Source organism: Grammomys surdaster, unplaced genomic scaffold (genome assembly GCF_004785775.1).
Source record: "Grammomys surdaster isolate TR1022 unplaced genomic scaffold, NIH_TR_1.0 231, whole genome shotgun sequence".
NCBI lineage: Eukaryota > Metazoa > Chordata > Mammalia > Rodentia > Muridae > Grammomys > Grammomys surdaster.
The window spans coordinates 1,125,676-1,150,959 of NW_021604676.1; the positions used below are offsets into that span (position 1 = coordinate 1,125,676).

At 38.9% G+C, this 25,284-nt stretch overlaps 1 protein-coding gene across 1 annotated transcript in view; it reads left to right on the forward strand.

Moving 5' to 3' along the window:
- The window catches only part of Wdr72 (WD repeat domain 72), a 164,871-nt gene that overhangs the window by 73,700 nt on the left and 65,887 nt on the right, over positions 1–25,284 (forward strand). Inside the window, exons 15-17 of the mRNA XM_028773615.1 lie at positions 16,964–17,778; positions 20,344–20,435; positions 24,339–24,418. Of these exons, the coding sequence (XP_028629448.1) occupies positions 16,964–17,778; positions 20,344–20,435; positions 24,339–24,418 (987 nt within the window). The remainder of the gene's footprint in view (positions 1–16,963; positions 17,779–20,343; positions 20,436–24,338; positions 24,419–25,284) is intronic.

Below are 25,284 nucleotides of genomic sequence, written 5' to 3' on the forward strand. Positions count from 1 at the left end.
AGAGAGAGAGAGAGAGAGAGAGAGAGCTAGAGGTGATTACACTCAGTATATACCACTTTAAATACTTGCAGATTTCTCTTTGGGATAGGTTCAGAGTCTTGGGAGAATTCAAGCCTTAAAGGATTTTCTCTTCTTCATTGTTTCTTAATACTTCATTGAGATCTGGGGGATGAGCCTGCTCAGTAATTTTCAGGAGGCTGGCGCTCTTACATATGTTGGCATTGCTGATTCTAGTCCTTACATGCCTCTTCCTAGCAAAAGCTGTTTGCTCCAGATGACCTCTTTGCCTTCTCTAATTCTACCTGGTTAATAAGCACATGTCAGCTCACTATTGATGTATCAATTCATTGCCTACGTACTTGTAAGTATTTATACTAATCTCCCAAGTAGTCCTTGAACTTTCTGGTATATGTGTTGTATACATTTTGTAGTGGGTTTAGTAAGGGAGAAATTCATTCTTCAGATACTCATTGAATACCTACTGTGTGCCCCACACCATAGACACTAGGCATTTCAACAAAAGCCTGGATTCATGAAGATTACATACATAGAAAAGAGATAGACCATAATTTAAAAGAAAAGGCCAGGATGACTTGGTGGTTAAGAACAGTAGCTGCCCTTCCAGAGGACCAGGATATTGAGTGTTTAGTATGAATTTGGCTAAAGCTATGAAGTGATGGACACAGATGGTAAAGCTAGATCTGAGATGATACAGGAGCTAACCTGGACCATGGAAGGGCCTCTCTAGAGCACAGGTCATAACAACCATAAATATTTATAGATACATTTTGCTGTGGGGAACAAGTCTAAAAGATAAGAATATAAATGTGGAACTAAGGAGGGTGTTGATGAGAATACAAACAGAGATGGTTCTGCCATCTGTGTCCATCACTTCATAGCTTTACTTATAGTATAATATATATTCATAGCTAGTGTATATAGTAAGGAGCGAGGATAAGTAGCTGCCTCGTCTTTCCTCAGGAAAACAGGGATCGTTAGACTCTGGACTTGGCCTTCTGTTGCACTCATTACTAATTACTACTGTAATCTATGCTATCTAGACAAAATGCTTTGCAGTGGATTCTGGAGTTTATTCAGTTTGCTTGGGTAAAACTTTACGTTCCACTGATTATTAGCTTACCCCATCCCAGCTTTAGGCCATCAGGATTTTACACCTGGATTCAGTGGAGGTGATTATCTTAGGTCTCTTTTAAGTACAACCATGCCATGTTCTTTTTGTTTGGCTTTTGTTATCCAGCATCGTGCCCACAGGATCTTTGTTATGGGGTGAATTTTTGTTTTGTTTGTTTAGTCATCTGCTGCAGAATTTCCTTCTAGGGATAGGTATTATTTTGTCACAGTTATTTAAAATGTTTTTCTTCATCCTTTCATCTGTCAATGGAAATCTCAGTTTCTCATCTCCGTTATTATGAATGACACTGCACTGGACCTTCATGTATCTTTAAAATCTTGGTTTTGATCTTTTGATCAGTATCTAAATGTGGAATTCCTAGGTTATGTGATAATCCTAGGGTTTTTTTTTAACATTTTGTGTGTGTTTGCTTTTGAATTGCAGTACATTAGGATTCATTTCTCCACACTCTTATTGTAAAGGAATTTTAATCCAGCAGCATGGCTGCTCTGATCACATCCAAAGACCTTCTATGATTCAGGTGGAGTGCAGACATGCCACACACTTTTAATCTCTCTGGCTAGGATATAGACATGTCCTTAATATATAGCTTTCAATCCCAAGCCATGCCATCTAATTGAGGGACAAAGTGACGAATCAGAGAAAGATTTGAAGGATGAGATATGCCCAACTTTTACAAGAACAGCACAGGAAACAAGCTATTTTAAGAGGATCACAGAGTGAGTGGAGTTCAGTCAGTTCTGTTCAGTTTGTTGCAGTGGAAGTGAGTCACTTACTCATTTGGGAATGAGTACAGTGAGTGCAGTGCAGTGGAGGGGAGGGGAGGGGAGTTGAATTCCTTCATGAGTGCATGTAGTTGGGTGCAGATCAGCAGAGGCAGCTGAAGCCAGAAAATAAGTAACCAGAAGATTAGAACATATTACCCAAATTAGTATTAGGCCAAGCATTTTAGTCAGAAGCCTAGAGAAGCCAGTTTTAAACAGTCAGCTTAGGAGTTTAGGTCAGAACAGCTGAGTTAAACTAGCCAGTGAGAGTATAGTAGTTCCTGATTTTAACAGTTGGGTCATCTTTTCAGTGCCAAGTCTTTATATAAATATACATATGTTACTCCAAAGAGAAGAGACACTTAGTAAAAATATTGTCCCTTGTTCTATTCAGTGGTAAACCAGTTCTGGTTGGCTTTTATTTTTTCCTGTCTAGACCTAGACCCTTCCTGATCTTTTAGCCAATTATCAGCTTATTGGGTTGTCGTTTATAAAGTGTTACTGTGATGCCACTGACTAAAGTGTCATGTTTGGAAGCAGAAGCATTTGGAGTGAGTCCCATCAGCATGCACATAGCAGATACTTTTTAATTAGTGTCCATCCCTAGAGGCTGAGTTCCCAGTAATTCAGCAACACATGCTTGTCATCTTAATTGACAATTATATACTGAGCAAGAGGTAAAAAGAAATCAAAGGAAACAGTTGCTGTTTAAAAAGAGTGCCTGAGACAAGTATCTATTTTGCCACTTAAGATTGAGCTCCTTAATAAAAGTGCTTTTTAAAAAATGTTAGTGCCATACCATTTATTTTATTATGAGCTACAGAACAAACCAAAGTTGAGTTATAAAACATCTATTCAAACAGTTGTAGGAAGAGTGGCTTTGAATTTTCTGGTAATTTTTAAAGGAAACACAAAGTATTCTCTCTTTGTGTGCTCATGTGTATACTGGTCTCTCGTTTCCACTAGGGGCCCTCAGTGTTGGGTTGATTGAATAAAAGGCTGTGTGAGTTTGAGTTTGCCACCAGGCCTCTCTTGGCTATCTTCTGTCTGTCTGTCTGTCTGTCTGTCTGTCTGTCTATCCCTCTATTGATACCGAATTGGATAAGAGCCCAAATCTCATTAGTTAAAACAGCTCCAGTTTGTTTCTTGTTTCTTGTTAGCACCAGTCTGCCCTTTGCTCATTATATAGCTAGTAGGCTAAGGAGACAGCAGAAGCAGTTAGCTGGGAACTTAAAGACTTAACAGCATCCTAGTGACCAGGCACATGGTTATTTCTAAGATTCTATCCATAAGAATATAGAGCCTTTCCCTGAAGAGGGTGTCTTTCCCTCCAAAGAGGCATTGCTTCAGAAAAGGGTGTTGGCTATTTGCCTTTAGAGTTTTTCTAAGATAGTGAAACCTGAGGGCTAGTCACTCTCATCCCAGAGGTGAGGATGCAAGGGCTGTTGTTTGTGTTTTAGTTTTTCCTCTGGGGGTAGGGAGAGTGGATTTGTCCCCCAATTTTTTTCTAACCTGTTAATCCCCTGAAATACTCTGGGGGAGTCCACCCCCACCCCCAGCCTCTTTGCTTCTCATCTTTCTTCTCTTCCCTTCTAAAACTCTCCCTTACCTTGGTCTTCAAAGGTTATTGAAAAATGTTGAGTATATTTTGCCTTTAAATCAACCATAAATGGAGGATGGGATGAAGCTTAGTAGTCGAGCATTTTCCCAGTATGCATGAATTTCTATGTTCAGTCTCCAGCCTAATAAAAGAAACAAACATCAAAATAAATCAATTACATGTACATATTATTATTTCTTATTTACTGTGATGATATTTACTTATGTTAGTAAGTTTTGTTGACTACTGAAATATTAGAGATACAGTAGGACACTGGTGGCATAAATTTTAGAAATACAAAATGTGGAAATAAAAAAATTTAAATTCTTCAGTTATATTCTTTTTGTTGGGCCATTGGTTCAATTTTCATTTACGATTCAAATCGGAAATGCTTAAGATCGAACAAAATTTCAACCTTCAAGTGTCTTTTCTTTTTTTTTTTTTTTTTTACGTGCACAGTGTCTTGCCTATGTGTGCCTGGTCTCTCAGAGGATAGAACAGGGTGTCAGATCTTCTGAAATTGGACAACGGTAAATAGCCTTGTAGGTACTGGGATTGAGCCCAGGTCCTCTGCAAGAGTGAAAGCAGACAGTTCTCCAAACTCTGAGCCTTCTCCCAGACTTATAAAACATTTTAGAAGAAAATACTTTTTCAGTTATTAATATTATTTATGCATAGTAAAGATGAATTATTAAGTTTTTTATGTGTATGTACACATATATGGAGATGAGAGACTGGCTATGAGTGTCTGCCTGAATTGTCCTCCACTTTTTTATTCTGAGACAGTGTCACTGAACCTAAAGCTTTGGATAGACTGACTGGGTTTCCTTAGGCTTTGGTTGGACTGACTGGCCCAAGCACTTAGGTTCTGCCTTTCTCTGCACTGCCTCAACTCTTGGGCTACAACCACACCTGGTTTTTATATGGGTACTGAGGTTCCAAGTTCAGGTCTTTGTATTTGTGTTGAAAGTGCTTTACACACAGAGACATCTTCCCAGCCATCAATCACATTTTATGAGTGACACAGAAACATTCATTATTTTTCATAAGTAAATTAATGGCCTAACACATCTGAGTTCATGTGGGAATGAATCCAGGTTGGCTGAGACAGTCTCGTGGCTCATGACTGTGGTTCCAATGTGATTATGAATGGCTCTCTATTCACTCTAAAAAGTAGTCTGATCTGAACAATAAATAACATACTCACTTCATTTAAAGGAGATAGCATCTAAGTGAAGAAAAATATATCAAATTACAGTCCAAGGTTAAACTATCAATTTAAAAATATTCAAATAACCATGATGGTAAACTCACATGAACATGTCAAAAAGTGATAATAAAGAGAATATTTATTAGTTTTTGTTGTATGTTCAGAGAAGCAAAAATACTAGTCACCTTTGAGAAAGTCAGTGACACAGGACAAGAAAAATTATGCAATAGGCAAATGAGAACATTTATCTTTCATTCCTCATGTACACTTTACTGTGGAATGGCATCGTCTATCCACCATTAAACAAGCATAGAAAAAAATACCTTACATTTCAAAATTAGCTATTATATTAATTAGAAATTCAGTCAACTCAGCATCTTATAGATTCCTACCATTTCTCAGACTTAAATTATAAAGACAATTTAAAAAGAAAGAAGCCATCTTTTCTATTAGCTGGGGTGAAATTATAGACTTTTAAACCGGGGGTTTTGTAAAACAGGCTCATAAACCAGTTTGAAGCCTGAGACACAATTTCATTTATCTTTATATTCTAAGCTTTATAGTGTCGCAGAAAGTGTCCATCTGTTCGGCTGAGATTGCTGCAATAGTGAGTGGTCAGGAAGACTTAGTAGAGAAAGGTCAAAGGGGCCTCTTGACCCCGAGGAACGTGCCCAGGCAATCGGAGCACGGGAGCTGATACATCGTGAGATATAGTTGGCTGAAGCAGGCTGTCTTTTAATTGGTAATGATAGTGAGGTTGGACAGGGAAGTCATTGGCGAAAGAAAACAAAAAGTGTCCAATATAGTAATTTATTACCAGGCAGTGGGTCTCGAGTGCTGAGTTGGGTTACCCCCACAGTGGTGATAGCAAGGAAAAATGTACGGCAGCACTTAGCTGAAAATGGATGCCCTGCTGGTACCTGGGATGCATGGTGGCCGGTGATTGCCCGTGCCATTAGTTTGATAATTTTGCCTTTGCTGTGAGCTCAGTTCCCCACACTCTCTGTGCATCAGCAGCAGAGTGAAGCCTTTCTCCTTTGTCTACCGCTCCCCCAGCCAGTCAGGCTCCCCTCCACCTGACCAGACGGATCCAGGTGATTTTACTGCCAACAACAACAGTAGCCTAGGGCTCTGTCTGTCTCAAAGAGTGGCTGACACTTTCATTTGCACCTTATTGTTTGAGTGACACATAGACAGTGTTCACTGCTATTGGCTCATTGATGGTTCCTGGACTTTTCATCTTTGTAAGATGAGCTCTTCAGCAGCAGGATACAGTGTGCCCTCACCTGCTATGGTGTCCTGTGAACCCAACTTATTTGTTGTAAATGTATTTTGTTCAGAAAGAGTAAAACCCTTTGCTGACCTTTTAAATTTAGTAATTGGTCTTTAAAAGTCCCTTTAAAAGCGATACCAGTTTCTGACAATAAAAACCAAAGTTCTCCTGAAGAAATATAAATGAGCTCTTTTGGAGAGCTAAATCCTTTAATAAAAGTATCTTTTTAAGGTTTATTTATTTTCTGTGTATGAATATTTTGCCTGCATGTGGGTCTGTCTGTGTACCCATACCACTTGTGTGCCTACAGAGAATTGGAGTTACAGACAGTTGATGAGCCACCACAACTGTGGATATAGGGGATTCATCTCAGGTCTGCTGCGAGAGCAGCAAGTGCTCTTAACCATTAAGTCACGTCTCCGGCCCCTATAAAGCTGTCTTAAGTTGAACAATATAATACCACGAATGGACACTAAAGAGACTTTCCAAATTGCTAGCACAAACATGGTAAAATAAACCTTATTTTAAATTCACTATGCTAAGTGTGAGACATAATTTATGCTTTCAGCTTGTGTTTGTGTGTAGTAAAATAGTATCACTATTCAAAGCAAGTTAAAATATATAAACACAAATACTTGGAACTTCCTCAAATCTATGGGCTGCTGCAAGGATTACTTCATTTCATGGTTGGAAATATCCTGTTTTCCTCAAATTACAATAGAATTTTTTTCCCTAAGATAATTATATTAACTCACTATTAAATTAGCACTTGGGGTTAAACCCAAAACTTAAAATTTGACTTTGATTATACAACTAGAGTGTTGGCTGCATATAAAATATTTGTAACTATGTACATTTTCAATGGCTAAAATTGCTGTTCATGCATTTAGTTTGCATAGGTAAATTAAATCCTGTGTTATGCAATTCTCCATGGAAGTGTTAATTTTGCAGTTAATTTTGAATTGGGGCATTGTTGAAAAGTATATTATGTTTTCTCTCTCTAGATACACACAACTACACACATGCATGTACACACACACACACACACACACACACATACACATGCATATGCATACACATAAACACACTTGGTTTTTAACATAAGCAGACAATAATGCCCCAGTTATGGTTACTATTGCTATGATGAAACACTGTGATAAAGTCAAGTTGGGCGGGAAAGGGTTTATTTGACTTTCACAACCACATCACAGTCTATCACTGAAGAAAATCAGGGCAGGAACTCAAGCAGGACAGGAGCTGATGCAGAAGCATTGGAGGGGTGCTGCTCACTGGCTTGCTCCTCATGCTTGCTCAGCCTGCTTTTTATAGAACCCAGGACCACCTGCCCAGAAATGGCACCACCCACCATGGGCTGGGCCCTGCTCTGTTTTTGTTGTTGTTGTTTGTTTGTTTGTTTGTTTTTAAAACAAAATTCCAAATGTTTGATTTTAGCAAATGAAGACTCAGGAGCCAGATGATGGGGTGAAAGCCTGCTAGCTCAGATAGGCAGGCAGAGCACCCAGCTGACCTTTCTCCTCAACCAACATCCTGGAAGGAAAAAAAAAAAAAAAACAGTTCTCCACATTGTCTTAAAAGATCTTCTTACTGACTGTCCCTCCTTTCTACGTCCTGTGCATCTCTCTATCAGTCCTCCCGACTTCCTCTTGCTCTGTATGTTTTTTCCTATGTTCACTCCCTGTCAACTGGTTGCTTGTTCTGACTCTTGACCTATGATTGACATTATTCAATCTTATTTGCAATGAATAGAAAGCTCTTGGATTGAAGGTGTGTGCTAGGGCTGAGCCACACCACAGCTAGAGACAGGCTTTTCTAGTATACAACCTCGGGGTTTGCAAATATTCTGCATCACTAATTAAGAAAATGCCCTACAGGCTTGCCTAAACCCTGATTTTATGAAAGCATTTACTCTACCGAGGCACCCTCTATACAGATATCTCTAGTTTCTGTCAAACTGACATAGAACAAGCCATCACAAATAATAGCATTCTGAGGGTAGACCTACATAGGCCAAAAGCAAGAAAGACTCAGACTGAATATAACCTTCTACCAGCAGGAATTTGTAGGTGGGTCAGGTTCTCTACGTTGCATAGCCACCTCAGAAAAGTCTGATAGGAAATGTGCCCCAGCTAGGTCCCATCAAGTTAAGAGAGCATGGTGCTGTAAGCTTTGGAAACAACTGGACCCTGATATTTGTAGGCTGACTGCATCATCTTTGTGAGAATAGACGTTGAAAATCTTACAGTGCGCCTACATCTTATGAGAGATTACTTGACTTGCTTAATAAGAGTCTGCTTGGTAAACATTTAGTGCTATTAGTACATGAATTCATTAACCAATTTATTAATTGATTTACTACTGAGATGGAGACTAGGCATTCATTATGCCCTATGTCATTAATCTTTGTAGACTAAGGCATTCTATAGAAAATATCTGTATCAAATCTTGTGGGACTGCGTAAGGGTATCCTGGTTCATGGCTGGGCATGGGCCTAGAACCCCGAGACTCTACATGAGCACCAGCAGGAGTTCGGCTGCGACCCCCCGAACCCAGGGTCCTGAAAAGCAGTCTAGTCTCCATAGAACTACCTTGTTCAGTCACATAGGCCATTACAGCCCCTCCTAAAGTGCACAGGTAGAGGGTGTGACTAGATGCCTCAGGCCTTAGGGATTTACATACTAATGAAGGTCAGAGGGCAGAGCAAATTAAGCATGCCTCCCCAGATCCTCCCCAGATCCTCTCCCTTTCTCCCTCCCTATTTAACTTGGGACTGCCCTGACTTTTACCGGGGTACATCCAAATCCATCCACCATCCGCCATGACAATAAACCTTTCTGGAACCAAGGACTTCCTCGTGTCATTGGGTCCTACCACCGCCAAAGCCTCCAGGCCTCCGGAACCCTAGACCTCCTCCTGCATGTGGGACCCACAGCCTCTGGGACTTCTCCATGGCTGCGGCTTTATTTTTTTCCCACAAAATCTGTATTTTTAGAACACATGATTCCAAAGTGAAAATTGCATGGAATTGTTTGACATTAGGTAAATGTTATTTCTTACTCTATTTATTTGGGATACCTCCTAACTTGTGTTTTACAGCTAAGAGTCTGATAAAATGGTACTGACGCCTACAACAGGGCACCTGATCATCAGGAGCTTCCATCAAATCAGAAAACTGATTAGTCTTAGAAGGAGGGTAGAGAGAGGGGAGTCAATGTGAGGCCCTTCAGCAGCTACTGGAAATGTATATTTTAAGGGAGATAGCTGAGTTCCGAGAACTAGGGATCCCAGTGGTAAAGAGCCTTCAGAGACAAGGTGAGACAGGTGAAACATCATCTGAACTGTACTTGCCATGAAATTTTTATGTGCTTATGTGTATGAATCAGTTAATGCTTTGATGTATTTGGTAGTGGGGTGGGGAGTGGAATAGGCTTTCGTTTTCCTGGATATCATGTCAGTAACATGTACATTAAGTTGACTTTTCAGGTATGGTTTCTTTGTCATTGAAGACTTTCCAAAATACAGTATAGCAGTATTGGTTTTCATACATCACTAATGGACAAAGGCTGAATTTTAGGAGTAAGTGCTTGACAGAATAGAGAGGCTCTGACATTTATGGAGAAGAAGAAGAGCAACAACAAAACCTGGGTAGCTCTTTAGACCACAGCTCAACTCTGCAATTAGCCTGTGGATGTCATGCTTTCAACAGTACAAGATATAAATTTGTAAGGTGTCAGGATATTTGTTTTTTTTTTTCATATGAAATTCAGACTGCATTACAGATGCTAGCTCTGATCAGTAAGTTGATTCAGATTAAAATGGCCCTTTAGTGTCGAATAACAATATTGTGCTAGAACAGAGAGATCACTCAGCAGTTGAAAGCATTGGTTGCTCTTACAGAGGGCCCAGGGTTTGATTCCAAGCACTGGCATGATGATGGTACACACCCGTCTGTAATTCCAGTTCCAGGATATGTGGTGCCTTCCTTATCTTGGCTCTTGAGAGGACTTCATGTATATAGTGCACATAAGTACATGCTGGCAAAGCACTCATAAACATTTAAAAATAATTATTGGTAGCCTAGTGTGACGGTGCACATCTATAATTTCAGTATTTGGGGGGGTGAAAGCAGGAGAAAGGATAACTGAAGACCAGTCATTGCTGTATGTTGATACAATGCATGGGTGCGTGCATGCGCGTGCACGTGCACACACACACACACACACACACACACATACACACCACACACACGATATGTATAAGAAACCAAATAAAACAAAACACACACACATTCTCTGGGTAGAGTTATAACCACACTTATAAATTCTACTCTTTGAGAAAATCTTTGATGAGAGAAAGTACTTGGGAGTCTGGAATATTATGTAGTCATTACTAATTTGTACTGTATTTTAATGCTAAGTCCTTTTCAAAAAATTCAATATTACTTCATTTGCCTGATATGATTGCAAATTAACATCCAATTAGTAATTAAAGGTGAATGGTACTTCCATAACAGAAGTAGAAAAAGCCTCTCTCCAAAGTTATCCATTGTATGCCACAATGTGTGAATCAAATGATTTTAAATCAGTGATTATCAGCCCAAATGAAAATTATACCAGTTCACTATTCTACTGTCATTTAGAGGTTTTACATTAGTTTTTAAAAGCAAATATCAATATTTAATAAAGAGAACCAAATGAAGAGAAAGAAACAAGCTACCTTTATTCAAATATTGTAATAGTATGCATCCTGGTAAATATTAATAGATCAGAAAATCTAGTGAAAAATGTTTTGCAAAGCAGTTGGAGAAAAATAAAACTTTAATGAAAATATTACCAATTTAAAAACATATTATTCAATTATAGAGAGCCATAAATATAGAAAATGAAAATGTAGTAGATAAGCATGTAAGGGGCCCATATAAAACTATATTTAAATATTACTAAAAATAGAAAGGCTATTGATTTAATGAAAATATGTAATCCCAAAGGGAAAACATAGTATTTTGAAGATGTTTATACTCACAAGTACATACATGTCCTTATTTATTTATTTTAAAGATTTATATTTACTTTATGTGTCTAAGTGTTTGCCTGCATGTATGTATGTGCATACATGTGCTATCTGCATGCAGTACCTGCAGAGGAAAAATGGTATCAGTTCACCAGAACCAGAATTACTGACACTGTAAGCTATAATGTGGGTGCTGAGAACTAAACGCAAGGCCCTTTAGAAGGGCAGCCAGTACTCTTAACCACTGAACTGTCTCTCAGTGTATTTGATATTGAGAAATTTCAAAGTCTCATTGGTTGGATTTAGGAACTTAAGAATTGTATAATAAAAGTCTAGAAAAGATAAATATAGGAATTTATCCAAGAAGAAAGCAAACATTAAAATAGTAGATAATAACCTGTCTATCTCTCTCCCTGTCCACCCATCCAATACAAGCTGTGGTTAAGAAAGCTATGAGGGTTGTGCTCCCTTAAGCACAGGTAACTAGGCATGTAGAATAAATAAAAAGAGCCCAATAAATAAATCACAGCTTGTTCCTTGGAAAGGATGGCATGTTAAATCAAGAGGAGAAACTTCACAAATGGCTTTTGTATAATTCATTGACATTTTATTTAAAAATATAAAAATTATATATCTACTTTCCACAAAATATACTTAGGAATGCAAGTTTTCCACACATATTTTTATAAAATTTAGTAGCGGCTTTAGTAATTGTGTTCTAAAGGTCTTACGACTAGTAAAACATTAGAGAGGTACGTTAAAATAATTGTTTTTATGTTTAAAACTATTTTAGAACCGTGCTATAGTTTGAAAGTCTAGTGACCGACTGGAAACCTCTTAGTAAGGTATCCGACAGACTTCCATCATGCTTATTTACTACAGTTGGTAAAGGAAATAGTGCAATGACAAACTGTATAAAGATTGCCATTGAACTCACAACAAAAACATGGATGGTATGACAATTTGCTAGTCAGCTTGACATTTTCAATATCAGATATCCTGAATATAAGATATTTATATTATAATTCACAGTGGCAAAATTACAGTTATGAGCTAGCAATGAAATAATTTTATGGTTGGTCATCACCATAACATGAGGAACTGTATTAGGGGTTGCAGCATTAGGAAAGTTGAGAACCACTCTTCTGGAATCATCTGGGTAGAGAGTGTCGTGAGAAACTGTCTACATTAAGTTTGTCTGTGGACATAGATTGTCTTAACTTAATGGACATGGGAAGATCCAGTGCACTATGGGCGCCACATTCCCTAGGTAGGGGATCCCAAGCTATGTAAGAGTAGAAAAATGGAACTGAGCACAGCAGTGAGCATGTACTCCTTTATTTTCTCTCTTACTTGTGGATGTGATGTGACTAGCTATTTGAAGTATCTTCCTTGACTTATCACAGTGATAGACTGTGACCTGAAATTGTAAGCAGAAACGTATTCTTTCTCCTCTAAATTGCTCAGGGTTTTTAATCCCAGCAAGAGAAATGAAACTAAAATAGTTATTAAATATTTTTCACTGAAAGCCAGCCATGCACATTTTCTGTTTTTGTGATAGTGACTGTGATATGATGACTGAATAATTTCTGTTACACACCTACATTTGCCATGTTTCTTGCTGGAACATCTAACAATTTCCCCTTCACTCTAAAGATGGCCTTGTCTCATCATTTTGTGATGCTACTTCAAAGAATTTTTTCAACAAACCAAGAATACAGTGATTTGTTTTATGTGCTTGTGTATTTATATACGGGATACAAAACAAGTATTTATTTGTAGTCTGTGGAAATAGAGTAATCAAAATCTTTTGCCTTCCACAATTTCAAATTTGTGCTCAGGAAAACTTCAAAGACAAATATTATACTTGAGAGTAGCGGGAGCAGGAGTGAGAGCTTTCTGAGTGAGACATGGGATGGACAGGAGCCCACAGGCCTGGGGATGTATTGGTAGAGCAACTTTTGACTGGACTGTAATTAGGGACGTAAATGGGCTGGTGTTCAGAGACATTTGTCCCTCACTTAGAAGACAGTTTCTTAAGTGAGTTTCCCTGGTCAGATGGAAGTTAGACATGGGCTTAAGAGAACTGTAAGAACAGGGCTTAATGACTGGATTTGAAGTCACCAACAATAACAGCATACATAGCAGTCACAGTAGTAATAGTCTTCTGGCTTTATTGATTGTTTATTGTGTTTTAAGTTAGATTTTCTTTTTGTGCTTGTGTGAGTAGGAGGAGGGTGAGGAGGTCTTTATTTGTGTGTCATGGTGTGTGCGTGTGCATTTTGCGTGTGCGTGTGCATCTGTGTCTGCGTATGTGTATGTGTGGAGATGAATGACTTCAGGTGTAAAAAAGTATCTCCTGTGTGCTTTAATTTCATCTGTTCATTTTTATGTCCCAAGGTAGGAGTCATTTACTAATTAATTTGTGCAGTTCTTTATCTGCTTAAACTCCTAGCCTTTGCTTATCTGCTTGTTAAGTTTTGTTCTTAAACTTCTATTAAAAGTGCTCTGCTAGGAGTTGTGTGTTGTGTCAGCCTGCTTTCTTTTATATGACAAAATGCCTGATACACACAGTTTATAAAGACAGAAGGTTCTTTTTGTTGACTGGTTTCTGATGTTCCAGTCCATGTTCAGTTGGTCTTGTTGATTTCAGGCCTTTGGTAAAATATGACTGCGGAGAAGGAAGGCTTTGGGTAGAGCAAACTTGGTCAGCATTTAGCAGACAGGAAACAAAGAGAAAGAGAAGTGTGGGTCAGAGTGGCAATGTCCCATTTCAGTGAACATGCCCAGTAATCTTGCTTCACATGCTTCAGGGCCCTCCAAATGGTGCAATAAACTCAGAATCAAGCCTTGTCACGTGATCTTTGGGGGGCACTCATAAGCTCAAATCATGTTAAAGCCTTATTAATTAGCACTGTTTTCTTTGGCAACACTGATGGCTGTTTTAGTATCATAAAGCATAGAATCCTGTAGACTTTTAAAAACACTTAAAAGGAGATGTTAATAAATCTATAACTTTATAATTGGGATTACATTTTTAAAAGCCATCAGCAATGCCTGCAGATCTCTTGATGTGGTGTCATGTTTGGTATATCCTTGCTTTAACAGCCGCATGACAGTTTCTAGGAGTACACCACTGATGCATTTAGACAAATTGTGTCATAGACCATTTATTGTGCAGCTTATGAATTTTTGTGCTGTGCATTGTTTTTATATCCTTGTGTATCTTTGAGATTGTCTTGTGGGATAAATTAGTTTTAAATAATTTCAATGTTAAATGGCGTATAACATTTTTAAGACTTTAACATATAATGCCAGTTGCTTTTCAGAAAGCAGGCACTATGTATATTGGACTGTGGCCTATGAAAGCACTCATTTTCTCTATGAAAACTGATTTTAAAAATACTCCTCTCACAAACCCAATTTCTGTCGATTTGAAAGCTAGTATCACAAACATTAGTCCTACTAAATTCTCTAAAAATAATAAATAATATTTAAATTTCCAAATAGAATACTTACTTTAATTAACAAGAAACTTAAGGAAGTCCTGAAATGCCAGATCAAAATGGGAATATGATTTCAGGAGATTATGAAGCAAGCTGAAAGTGTGGTTGTGTTCCTGGGATCTTAGGCCAATTTTAACCACTCCACAGGCAATTAGAGAGAAGGGACCAATCCAGGCCAGGATGAGACATTGATAACAACCTAAGTTCATCACTCTGAGAAACTGCACATGGAGGGAAAAATAGGGACCAAAGCTGATGATGCGTTCCACAAATAAATGGAAAATGCAATTTTGTGCCTTTGTTGGTCTTCACCTTAGATGAATGGAGGGAAATAGTTTTGATAGAGAATTGGACACCCTGACATAGGAGTCAGAATTCACAATGCATGCAGGGGATGAAAAACTTAAATGTTTTACAGTGTCCTGTGGGTGACAACCAAGCATTTTTGACCAGTCACAAGCTAGAGTTTTCTCTTGAGGAATGTGCCCTCACCCTGTGCCCCCAAGGGACCTCCTGAAAGCATCTCATACAAACAGTCACCTGCAGTTAAATTCATGCAAAGAACCAGGGAGTCAGGGACAAAATCCAAAAGCAGGGCAACATATAAAATAAGCATGTTTCAGGGAGAGAAGAGCAAAAATACAGTCTTAAAACACAATTGAGAATGAGTCAACTGAAATTTAAAGAATATGTACACATCAGAATATTAATGACAAATGAATCTTACACACACACACACACACACAAAAGGAGTGACAGTTAAACCAGTAGCTGACTTATTTACTACCAGAAAGGGAGCCAGAGTCTGCAGAATAATGCCTTCAAAATGCTGAGACAGGCTGGAACAGTGTGCTCGGCAAAACTGTCTTTCAGAAAAAATATTATTCCATTGAAAGGCAAAACAAAGTTAAAAGTTGATTCTTTAAGAAAAATATTAGCATTGAGAAACTTCCAGCAAGAAAAGGAGAGAGAGAGAGAGAGAGAGAGAGAGAGAGAGAGAGAGAGAGAGAGAGAGAGAACAAAAATAAAGAAAAAAGACCCACAGTCCTGCTGTGAAGGCCATCAGGTAATTGTCAGTTTGAACAATTATTACAATTAACAGATGTTAGTCATGGTCTAATAGGTGAGAAATATGTCATAAACTTGACATTAGTTCTCCGATTTATAGGAAAGCTTCGAAGGCCAAAAGGGAGACCAAAGGAAGGTGACATACTTTGATATTGTCCTTGTTTTATTTTGTGTCCAGTGGTAATAAATACATTGATTGATGTCCCAGACAATTAGACCAGTGACCAGAGGGAATATTCCTAGAAGTCACTTGGGCAATTGGACGTCAGGATAAAAACACATGGAGACCACTCTATGTATTGCAGGTGAACTCCAAAAGCAAAAACAAAGAGGAAATTAAAGTTTAAAATTTATAAAAAACCATAAATTAAAAAAATTGTCAGTAACTTTTTTATTTTCTCTGAGAAGTGAATATTTTCACAAAAGGAAATGCAAAAAGTATAATTGTCAGCATTTCTTCCGAACTTGAGACCACTGACCTTGCATATTACTGACATGAATGGGATACGTATCTCTTTCCATTTTCATTGATCTACACTGTTTTTGATAAATTTTATAACTATGGCATATATATTTGTTAGTGCCTCTGGGTAGATCAGCTGAGAACACATGTGAAGTAAGACTGGTGTGGAAGGAAAGGAATCCTAAACCTGAGACCTTCAGCTCCAGTGAGCAGTCCTGACACCCAAGACGGGCTCTGCTCAGGAATCCAAATTGGGGCAGCTTGTTGAGTTTCCTTCCATGATACTTTCCTTTTTATTGTTTATACTAAGTTCGGAGCATAGATAGATGATAGATACATAGATAGATAGATAGATGGATGGATGGATGGATGGATGGATGGATGGATGGATGATAGATAGAGCTGGAGAGATGTCTCTGCAGTTAACAGTTTGTACTGCTCTTGCAAAGGACCAGAATTTTTTCTCCAGTACACATATGGGTTCACATCTGAGTTCCAAGGAGTCTGAAACCCTCTTCATATTTCTGTAGGCACATTCACATGCACATGTAAAAGCACACACACACACACACACACACATGCATGCACATGCACTTGCATAAAATGTTTTCTTTCTTAAAGGATCCTAATCTAGTGTCGCTTTTCTCCAGAAGTCTAGTTTTAATTTTCTCAGGGAAAAAAGTTTTGAGGAAAGAAAGTTTATAGTGAATGGCAGAATCTTCAATTTAGAAAGAGTTTCAATGTTCAATTTAGAAAAGGACTTTCATAATTAAAAATAAAACAGTTGTCACAGCTTTTCTTATCTTTAACTATAACTAAATATTTTTTCGGCCACAATTACATTATAGAGCATTAGTACACATTAAGAACTCTAATATGCTCACTTCCTTCCCCTCAGGTTGCTGATGCCTCATCAGTCTCAAGACCTTTTACTGTCTTGCCTGTGAAAACAAAATGGAGTTACATTGGCCTCCATGTTCTCCTGTTTGATCTGGAAAATCTTGTTGAACTACTGCTGCCCACTCCCTTGAGTGATGTTGACCCTTCTGGCTCATTCTATGGAAGTGATATCTTGAGGAGAGCCAAAAGCACAGTAGAGAAAAAGACACTGACAATAAGAAGAAACAAAGCATCATGTAGCTCCCTCCAGACAGAGGCACAAGCCAAGCCCAGTGGGGACAGTCTGGTCCTTGGGGACAGCACCAGTAAATTCTCAGAGGAGAACAATGGCATTAAAAGACAGAAGAAAATGAAGAGCTCCAAAAAGACACGTCCTAAGCCATCCAGGAAGGTCAATGCCAGCCTCACAATAGACATGGCAAAATTGTTTCTGTCTTGCATTTTGCCATGGGGAGTGGATAAAGAGTTAGACAGCCTCTGCACCAGGCATCTCAGCATCTTAAAGCTGCAGGGCCCTGTGTCTTTGGGACTTGCTTTGAACGAAGACCTCTTCTCCTTGATGCTGCCTGGGTGGGATGCATGCAGTACTGAAATGAAAGAGTACTCAGGAGTAAATCTGTGCTCCAGAAAAGTTTTGGACTTGTCAAATAAATACACAACTACTCTTCTGCACCAGACTGGGATTCCCAGAGGCCTGGAAAATCACTGTGATACTTTGCAACAATCAGATGCTATAGCGTATTTATTGAGCAGACTCTTTCTAGTTAATAAGTTAGTTAACGTGCCTTTGGATTTGGCCTGTGAAATTGACAGGTAAAAGTGCTAGAGAGACTATGATTCTTAATGCAGGCTGTCATGATCCTTCTCTGTGTTTAATTCTCTTCATCTTTCTCCCTTCTGTTGGGAAACAGTGTTAGAGATGCAGTAACTTTTTAAAATCAGAACCCATTTAAAAATATTTTACTAATAATTCTCTGGGTAGGAGGTTAACTATATGTCTATATGTTTTAATATTAATTCATTTAGGTTAGGGGGATGTCTTCATGTCATGAAAAATGAAGACTTGAGATTGAGTCTCCAGTACCCCCATGAAAGCTGAGTGTGGGATACAGAGGGAGGCAGATCTCTGGAACTGGATGGCCAGCTAGTCTAGCACAATCAATGAGCTCTGAGGCCAGTGAGAGGCCCTGTCTCAAAATATAAGGTCAAGGAAGACACTCAACAATGACTTCTTGCCTCTAAATGCATATATATAGCATACATGTGAATATACACATAAACACAAAAATAAAATTAAAAATAATATTAGTTCACTCAACAAATATTCACTGTATTCATATGTGTTAGAAAAGCCATAGGACTAGATGTTTAGTGAGGGCAGAAATGTATTGATATATACATACATACATGCATACATACACATAATATACTTATATATATCTATACACGTGTACGTATTTTGTGGTTCATTTAACATGGTGTGAACTGGGTATGAACAAAGAAAAATAGGTGCTTATGATAGCTTGGAAATGTCATATTATAACACATATCACAATTTGTGTTTTGCATATTCAGATAGGGGTGGTGCAATTGTCCATTAGAGAAGGTACAGGTAATGGATGGTAGCTATAGTTAAATACATGGCAGTTGCTATACTGTCCCTTTACGTACATGATTACATATTTTTCATCCCAGTGTCATTAAGTTGAATTCAGTTCACCAAATACTTATTAAAGTATGTCCACTGGTTATGGTCTACAGAAGAAGGACCACTGGAATAAAGGAAAGGGCCAACATGTGTGCTGTGAGTGGTAGGGGTGAGAGGGAGAGAATCACCAGTATGGGGCAAGGCCACGCTGCTGGTCAAGGATTCAACCTGCTTGCTGCAGGGTGGGGTGGGGTGTCTCTGCAATCTATCTGACAGGAGCTCAGGTCAGCAAGTGTGTGTTGCAGACGGAGAACTCCTACTCTTCAGTGCTTCTACTCTGTGGGAATCCAGACAGATCTCATGGACTTCTGTGTTCTTCACACCACAATGCTGCTATGGCTCTGAATAGCCAGTTTCCTGGTGTTCATATGGAGAATATAGAGATTTGGGGAGTTTCTGCCTCATATGCACAATTTGACTGTACTTTCTTCTTTCATCTTAAACATCCGAATCCTACCCAGCCCAACATACTTAACAGAAAAATTAAGGTAGACTTAAAAACAACCCTTTTTCTTTCTCTTACTAAGCATTTCCATGACAATAATGTATGCTTAAAATATATTACCAGTCTTGAGCCTGAAAACATAGGAGAGGGGGTGCTGCTGTGTGCTTTCCGGCTTGCCACTTAGCCTGCCTAGACTTTATTCTCCTCATTTACCAAGTAAACTTGGGAATGATCCATGCTAAAAATTCTTCAAATTCTCAAACTCTTGGACCATCAACACCCCACCCACGCCCACCCCTCTATGATTCCATCAAGTGAATGCAGGACACTGGTTTGTTCTTAATATAGAATCTGGGGTGAAAAAACTGTCTGGGGTCCTGTGGGAGGATCTAGCGGCTTTCAGTATGCTCATAATTAAAGGGTCTTAAAAAGACACCACAACACTAAAAATGCTTCAAAAATGTCTATTAAAATACTAGGGGAAGGCGGCACATGTCTTTAATCATAATATTCCATCAGGAACAAGAGCAAAGGAAGGGTGATCTTTGGTCTATATAGGAAGTTCCAGGGATACATAGTAAGAACTTATCACAAAACAAAACACTAACTACCCATTCCAACCAATTCTGGAATAAAGGTGCCAGGATGAGAATTGTTCTAAATCTGCCACGCTGAATTTGATCTACAAATACCAGGGAAGTGTATTTTATTGAGAAATCAAAATAGTGTATTACTGGAAATATCAAATCCTTCCAACAAATTTGTCTATTTTGACAACACTTTATTGTAGTTGTGCAGGCTGAAATAATCCTTACCAATGAGGTGTGTGACTGTACTGAATTCTGGAGAAACAGCCTGTGACAGCATCCCTGGCAGTGTGAGGAACAATGGGTAGCACAGAACCTGATGGTACCTGGGGAGAGTTCCCTGGTGTACATCAACATTGGGATTCTTAAATCAGTAGCCAGATACCTTGCTCTACAGTAGCAAGACTTCTCCTGTAAAACAGGGTCACAGTTCATTCTGATGAGGTAATATTTGAAGTTCAGTTGAGAATGTAGACAGATCAAAGTTGACAAATTAAGTGTAGAAGATAATATTGAAAATAATTCATGGTCTAATCCCTATTTACTAAGGTAGTCTTGAACATGCATCTCCGGTTTATTTTCTCAAAGAGTTTGCCACACTAAAAGTTTTACCTCAAAACTTTTTTTTTCCACAACAGACCCTTCAAAATGGAGTCTGTACACAATAAGATGAGATTCCCTGGAAGTGACATCTTGAATATATCAAGCTTCTATGGTCATCTAAAAAATGGTAAGTGAGTTAATGACACAGATATGATCTGATGTATTTTTTCCTATAAAATAATGGTTTTATTCTATAACTGGGTGGCAATAAGTAACATTGTAAAATGCATAGATTGCATCCACAGGTCTATGCATCCAGAGATGCCCCAGGAGCTGAGACTTAGTGGAGAAAATGGTTGGATAGTAAAGTCCTGTGTGGCTTACTAGAAGTTCATTAGCTTTATGACTCCCACCTCTTCCCAAAAGCCACCATCAGAGAGTTCTCCAGCTACTCTAGAAGGTTATTTTTATCCGCTGAACAATCTCAAATTCTTCTGAGTCATCATCTCAGCCTTTAAATTATGTTTTGATGCCAAATAGCCGATGCATCTCAAATTTGCCTCTCCAAGTCTTAGCATCCCAGGGACCTCTCCCTCAGTCCTGTTGCTCAGGTCCAGAATTTTGAGGCCATTGTCTCACTTTCTCTTCTTTCAGTCATTCAGAGTCTGATGCTTCTTACTACTCAGGGCCACACCCCATGTGTGCTCACACATATGCTTCACCCTGATGTACTTGTCACAAGAATGGCTACAGTGGGTCCCCAAGCACAATTCCTCCTACCTTTGCCTTCTATATGCTATTCTCACATGGAGTCTTCTCTTCCTAAATCTCTTTGTCTCTCTGTCTCTCTGTCTCTCTGTCTCTCTGTCTCTGTCTCTCTCTCTCTCTCTCTCTCTCTCACACACACACACACACACACACACACTTCCAGTGACTTTTTTCCCTTAGAATACAAGCTACATCATTCCCTTAACCCAAGGCCCTGCCTAAGTTGCACACTCCCATATCAAGTCTTAGTCCAGAATGAAGTTACACTTACTATTGCCTCTTTATCCTTAAACAACATGACAAGTAGGTCTTATGGCCTTAGACTGGCTCTGCCTTTGCCTGATTGTTATTTCCCTGCTGTCCACAGGGCCCCACTTCCTGTTCTTTCATTCATCTTCAGCCTCCAAGTCTTCTTCCAGTGCCCCACCCACCCTCCATAACATCCTACCTCTTCCCCTGTTGTACCATTTTCCATATGTTTTTTTATTTCCTTACTAATAATGATCATTTCCATTTCTATGACAGTATCATTCATTATTATATCTGGTGCCTAGAAAGAACCATGCGATTGTTCTGATTAGGTTATAATGAAGTTCGAAAGACAGGAGACTTAAAGGATGCATACTGACTACAACTGTGGTTGATCTATGAATGAAATGGGAGAGTGGAGATTAAGGACCAGCACTGTGGCTCACTCTGTATAGACCCCTGGGAATGTCTTTTACTTTTATCAAACCCCTATAGAAATGAGAATTAGGTTCATGGCCTGATGCACATGGCACCTCTGGAGCTAAGCAATGGCCGAGCTGCAGTGCATAGTGGCTCTACTGGGCTATTAAAAAGAACATTTAAAGTTCTTTCTAGGAGAGTTTACTAATAATGTCAACTATGGAGTCCTGGTTTCTGGTATGTTCTAAGAATTCTGTTACTGGTATGTGTATGAAGTTTCACTTGATGTATAAAAATCCCTTTGCATTAAAAGTGTAAGAATGTTCCATTATCCTTGGGCTTGGGGTGCACGACAGGGTTCCTAAAAGTTACATGGATCAATGACAGTCAAACAGCTGATAACCCAAGAAACAGCATTGGCTTACAGATATGACTCTTGTCACTCCCTTTCCTTGTCTCTTTGTCAGATCACTCTTTTTTTGCGTGGACAGCCCCTGACCAGTTGCCTGCTTTCTTCATATATAGAAGTTCTTAATAGGGTTACTTCCTCAGTTTAAATGTTTGTAGGAATAGGAAAAGGATTCAAATTTAAGTTTTAACATACAGGTTTCTGTAAAGATGGAAGAGCTAACCAGATCCAAGGATGTTCCTGCTTCTCTTGTGGGTCTGCATCTCAACAGCCTTGAGAACTAGTGTCACGAATAATATTGGTGTTTAGGTTCCATTTGTAACCGTTAAGATTAAATTAGAGAGCCAGGGAGATGATCGGGTAGGTAAAATGCTTTCTGTTCAATTATGGGGACCTGAGTTCAAATTTGCAGCACCCACCTAAAATCCAGAGATGGCAGCACATGCTTGTAATAGCTGGCAGAAGGGAGACAAGAGGACCCCTGAAGCTTACTGGCTAGCCAGCCTAGTCAGTCAGTAAGCTCCATGTTGAGTGAGGGGCTCTGTCTCAAAGACTAAAGTGGAGAGCAATTGAGTAAGACACTCAATGTTCAACTCGAACCTACATAGTTACATATATGTACACATGTTGAAATTAGAGACATATACACAAAGTTGAAATTAGAGACAATTAAAAGATACTTTTTTCATAATAGAGAGATGGAATTAGTGGAGAGGTACCAGAAAAGACTTGCTTCTTGACAATTGATTTTTAAAGCCAAACCCTGGAAAGTGAAATAACATCAGAGTTTTCTTTTTCAAGGCTTGACAGGAACCAGTGCCCACTCCTGTTAGCACAAATGGTGACTGAGTAATGCTGACAAGGCTGGGATGTTTTCTTTTCATCTTTACCCCCGAAGTTGCAATTAATTCTACGACTCCCTGACACTGCCAAGAAAAGTTGGCTCTGGTCTCTCTAGCATATTAAAATTTTAACATCACATTAAAGCATACTGTGCAATGCCCCACGATGCCAGTAAGTAGTTACAGTTGAGACCAAGACTTAGCTTTGAAGGTGAGTCACAAGGTCAGCAAGATTAGAGACGAGGAGGAGAGAGAGATCAAAAGAAAATCTCTTCTGCGGCACCTGAGGAGATGTGGAAAGTCTGTTGAGAACGAGACTGTTCTGGGACACAGCTCTTGTGTAGCATGACTGGTTATTTCAAATTCATACTGTGTACTCTTTTAGAAAAAACATAATAGTAGCCAAGCACTTATTACCAACTTCTTTTATGTTCTTAATTTGCTTTATAGCCAGTATATTCCTTCTATCACTATTCCTTGATCACTAATATAATTTAATGGAAATTACATGTACAACATAATATATATGAAACTTGTTTCTATATAGGATAATTCCTAGAAAATATAATTGATAAACACTAATCTCAATAGTTGTTTCTTGAATGTCAGTCATCAATTAATACTTGGATTTTAATAAACAGCTATATTTGCAGTTTTCCCATGGGGAAGCCCCGTCATGCTTCCCTATTCCCTCCTAGGACCTGAGACCTGCATGGTACCTTAAGTGGTTGATATTTTTTTCATTTAGATGATTATACATACATTTTTCAATTAATGAAAAGGCACTTTTATTTTTTAATTAATTGCTCTTTTATGTGGTGAACAGTTGGTCCTTGTATTGATCAATTTAAATAGAACAAGGCCTTTCTCATAGTCAGAGCTTCCTACTTGACTTTAGGCAAAGGCAGAACGTGCATTGAAGACGATAGTCTTAGAACTAACAGTGCCTCACAGACAGCATGAAGCATCAGTATTTTGGTTGTTGGTAGGGGATGCATGGCTGGGTAAGGGCAAACCAGCAGAGCCTGATTTTACCTATGATAGGTGCTGACTCTTTGCAAGCCTGAGCTCTTTGTATGAGGACTCAAAGAAAAATCTGGCATGTTTGTCGTAGTTTGGCAAAGAAGCAGAAACAAGTTAAGTATAAAAATAAGTGTGTTTTAACATGTGTCTGTGTTTGTCTGAGTATTCTGGCTGTACCTAAAAGTCATCTGAGTTATTTTCACAAAGTGTAACTGGCTACGTATTCCCATCCTTGGAACTGCTAAATCACACTCCCTGAATGGCTGAGCCTGAGCACTGGTGTTTGTGAAACGAGCATGCCTAGGTGGTATTCGTGTGCAGACAGCATCAGGGACTGACTGTGGGTTGCATTAATAAAATGTGTTCTCTACATTTCTAGGTAGAGATGAGTGTCACACACCTGAGGCTGACCTCTCACTTTTGAAGCTAATCTCCTGCTGGAAAGATCAATCTGTACAGGTATGACATCATCCTCATGCCTCATGTTATCAGAGGAGATTCCTGCGCTGAAGCTCATCTCTGTCTTTGAAAATTCAAGTAGGCAGTTATTCTTATCCTGCAAGATGACTTTCTAGAACATTCCCTTCACCAAAACTAGTGTAGAGGCAGGAGTCTGATAAATCATACTGATGTTACTTAAGGATACAGGATGGTGGGGGCAGGGAAGAGTAGCCAGGGGAGGTGAGTTAATTCTAGAAGAGGTAACCCCTTGTCTGATGGGAATTCTCTATGAAGCAGAAATAGTTATTACTTGTGTCTTGACTGTAATTGGCCTTTTCTGAGGGATTTCCTTACATGAAATTGACTGCTTTAGAGACAGCTTTGTACAATGCCCTATTCACATCTTTTAACTTCTTTGAGCCCCTCATGTTTGCTGGTAGCACTAAATGTTGCACAAGTTTTCTGCACCATCTGAGAAAAATAAGCATTAGCATTAAACAGAATAATAAAACTCCCTCTAGTGCATTTTCAGAATCTTACATTTTCAAAAGAATGCAAGGCTGGTGTTTGCACCTAGACGTTTCCCTTATTACATTTTATTTTATTTTGTTGTTATTAGTTTATAGTTTCACAGGTGTGTCATGAATCCTGACAGCTCTCATCTCCACCATCCCTACCATCCTGTCCACCCTACCTCCTCCACACAGAGCTCACTCTCAAGTTCCTGCCTGTTTGTATGGGTGTGGAGCCTGTGGGAGACTGTTGGGCTAAGCTGTTGGCACACGTCTAAAGACAGTGATGTCCCTTTCCCAGAATCTACCAATAGTAAATACTGGTGAGGCAAAAGATAAGGCCCCTGACTGATTGTTCATAGGGTAGCTCTA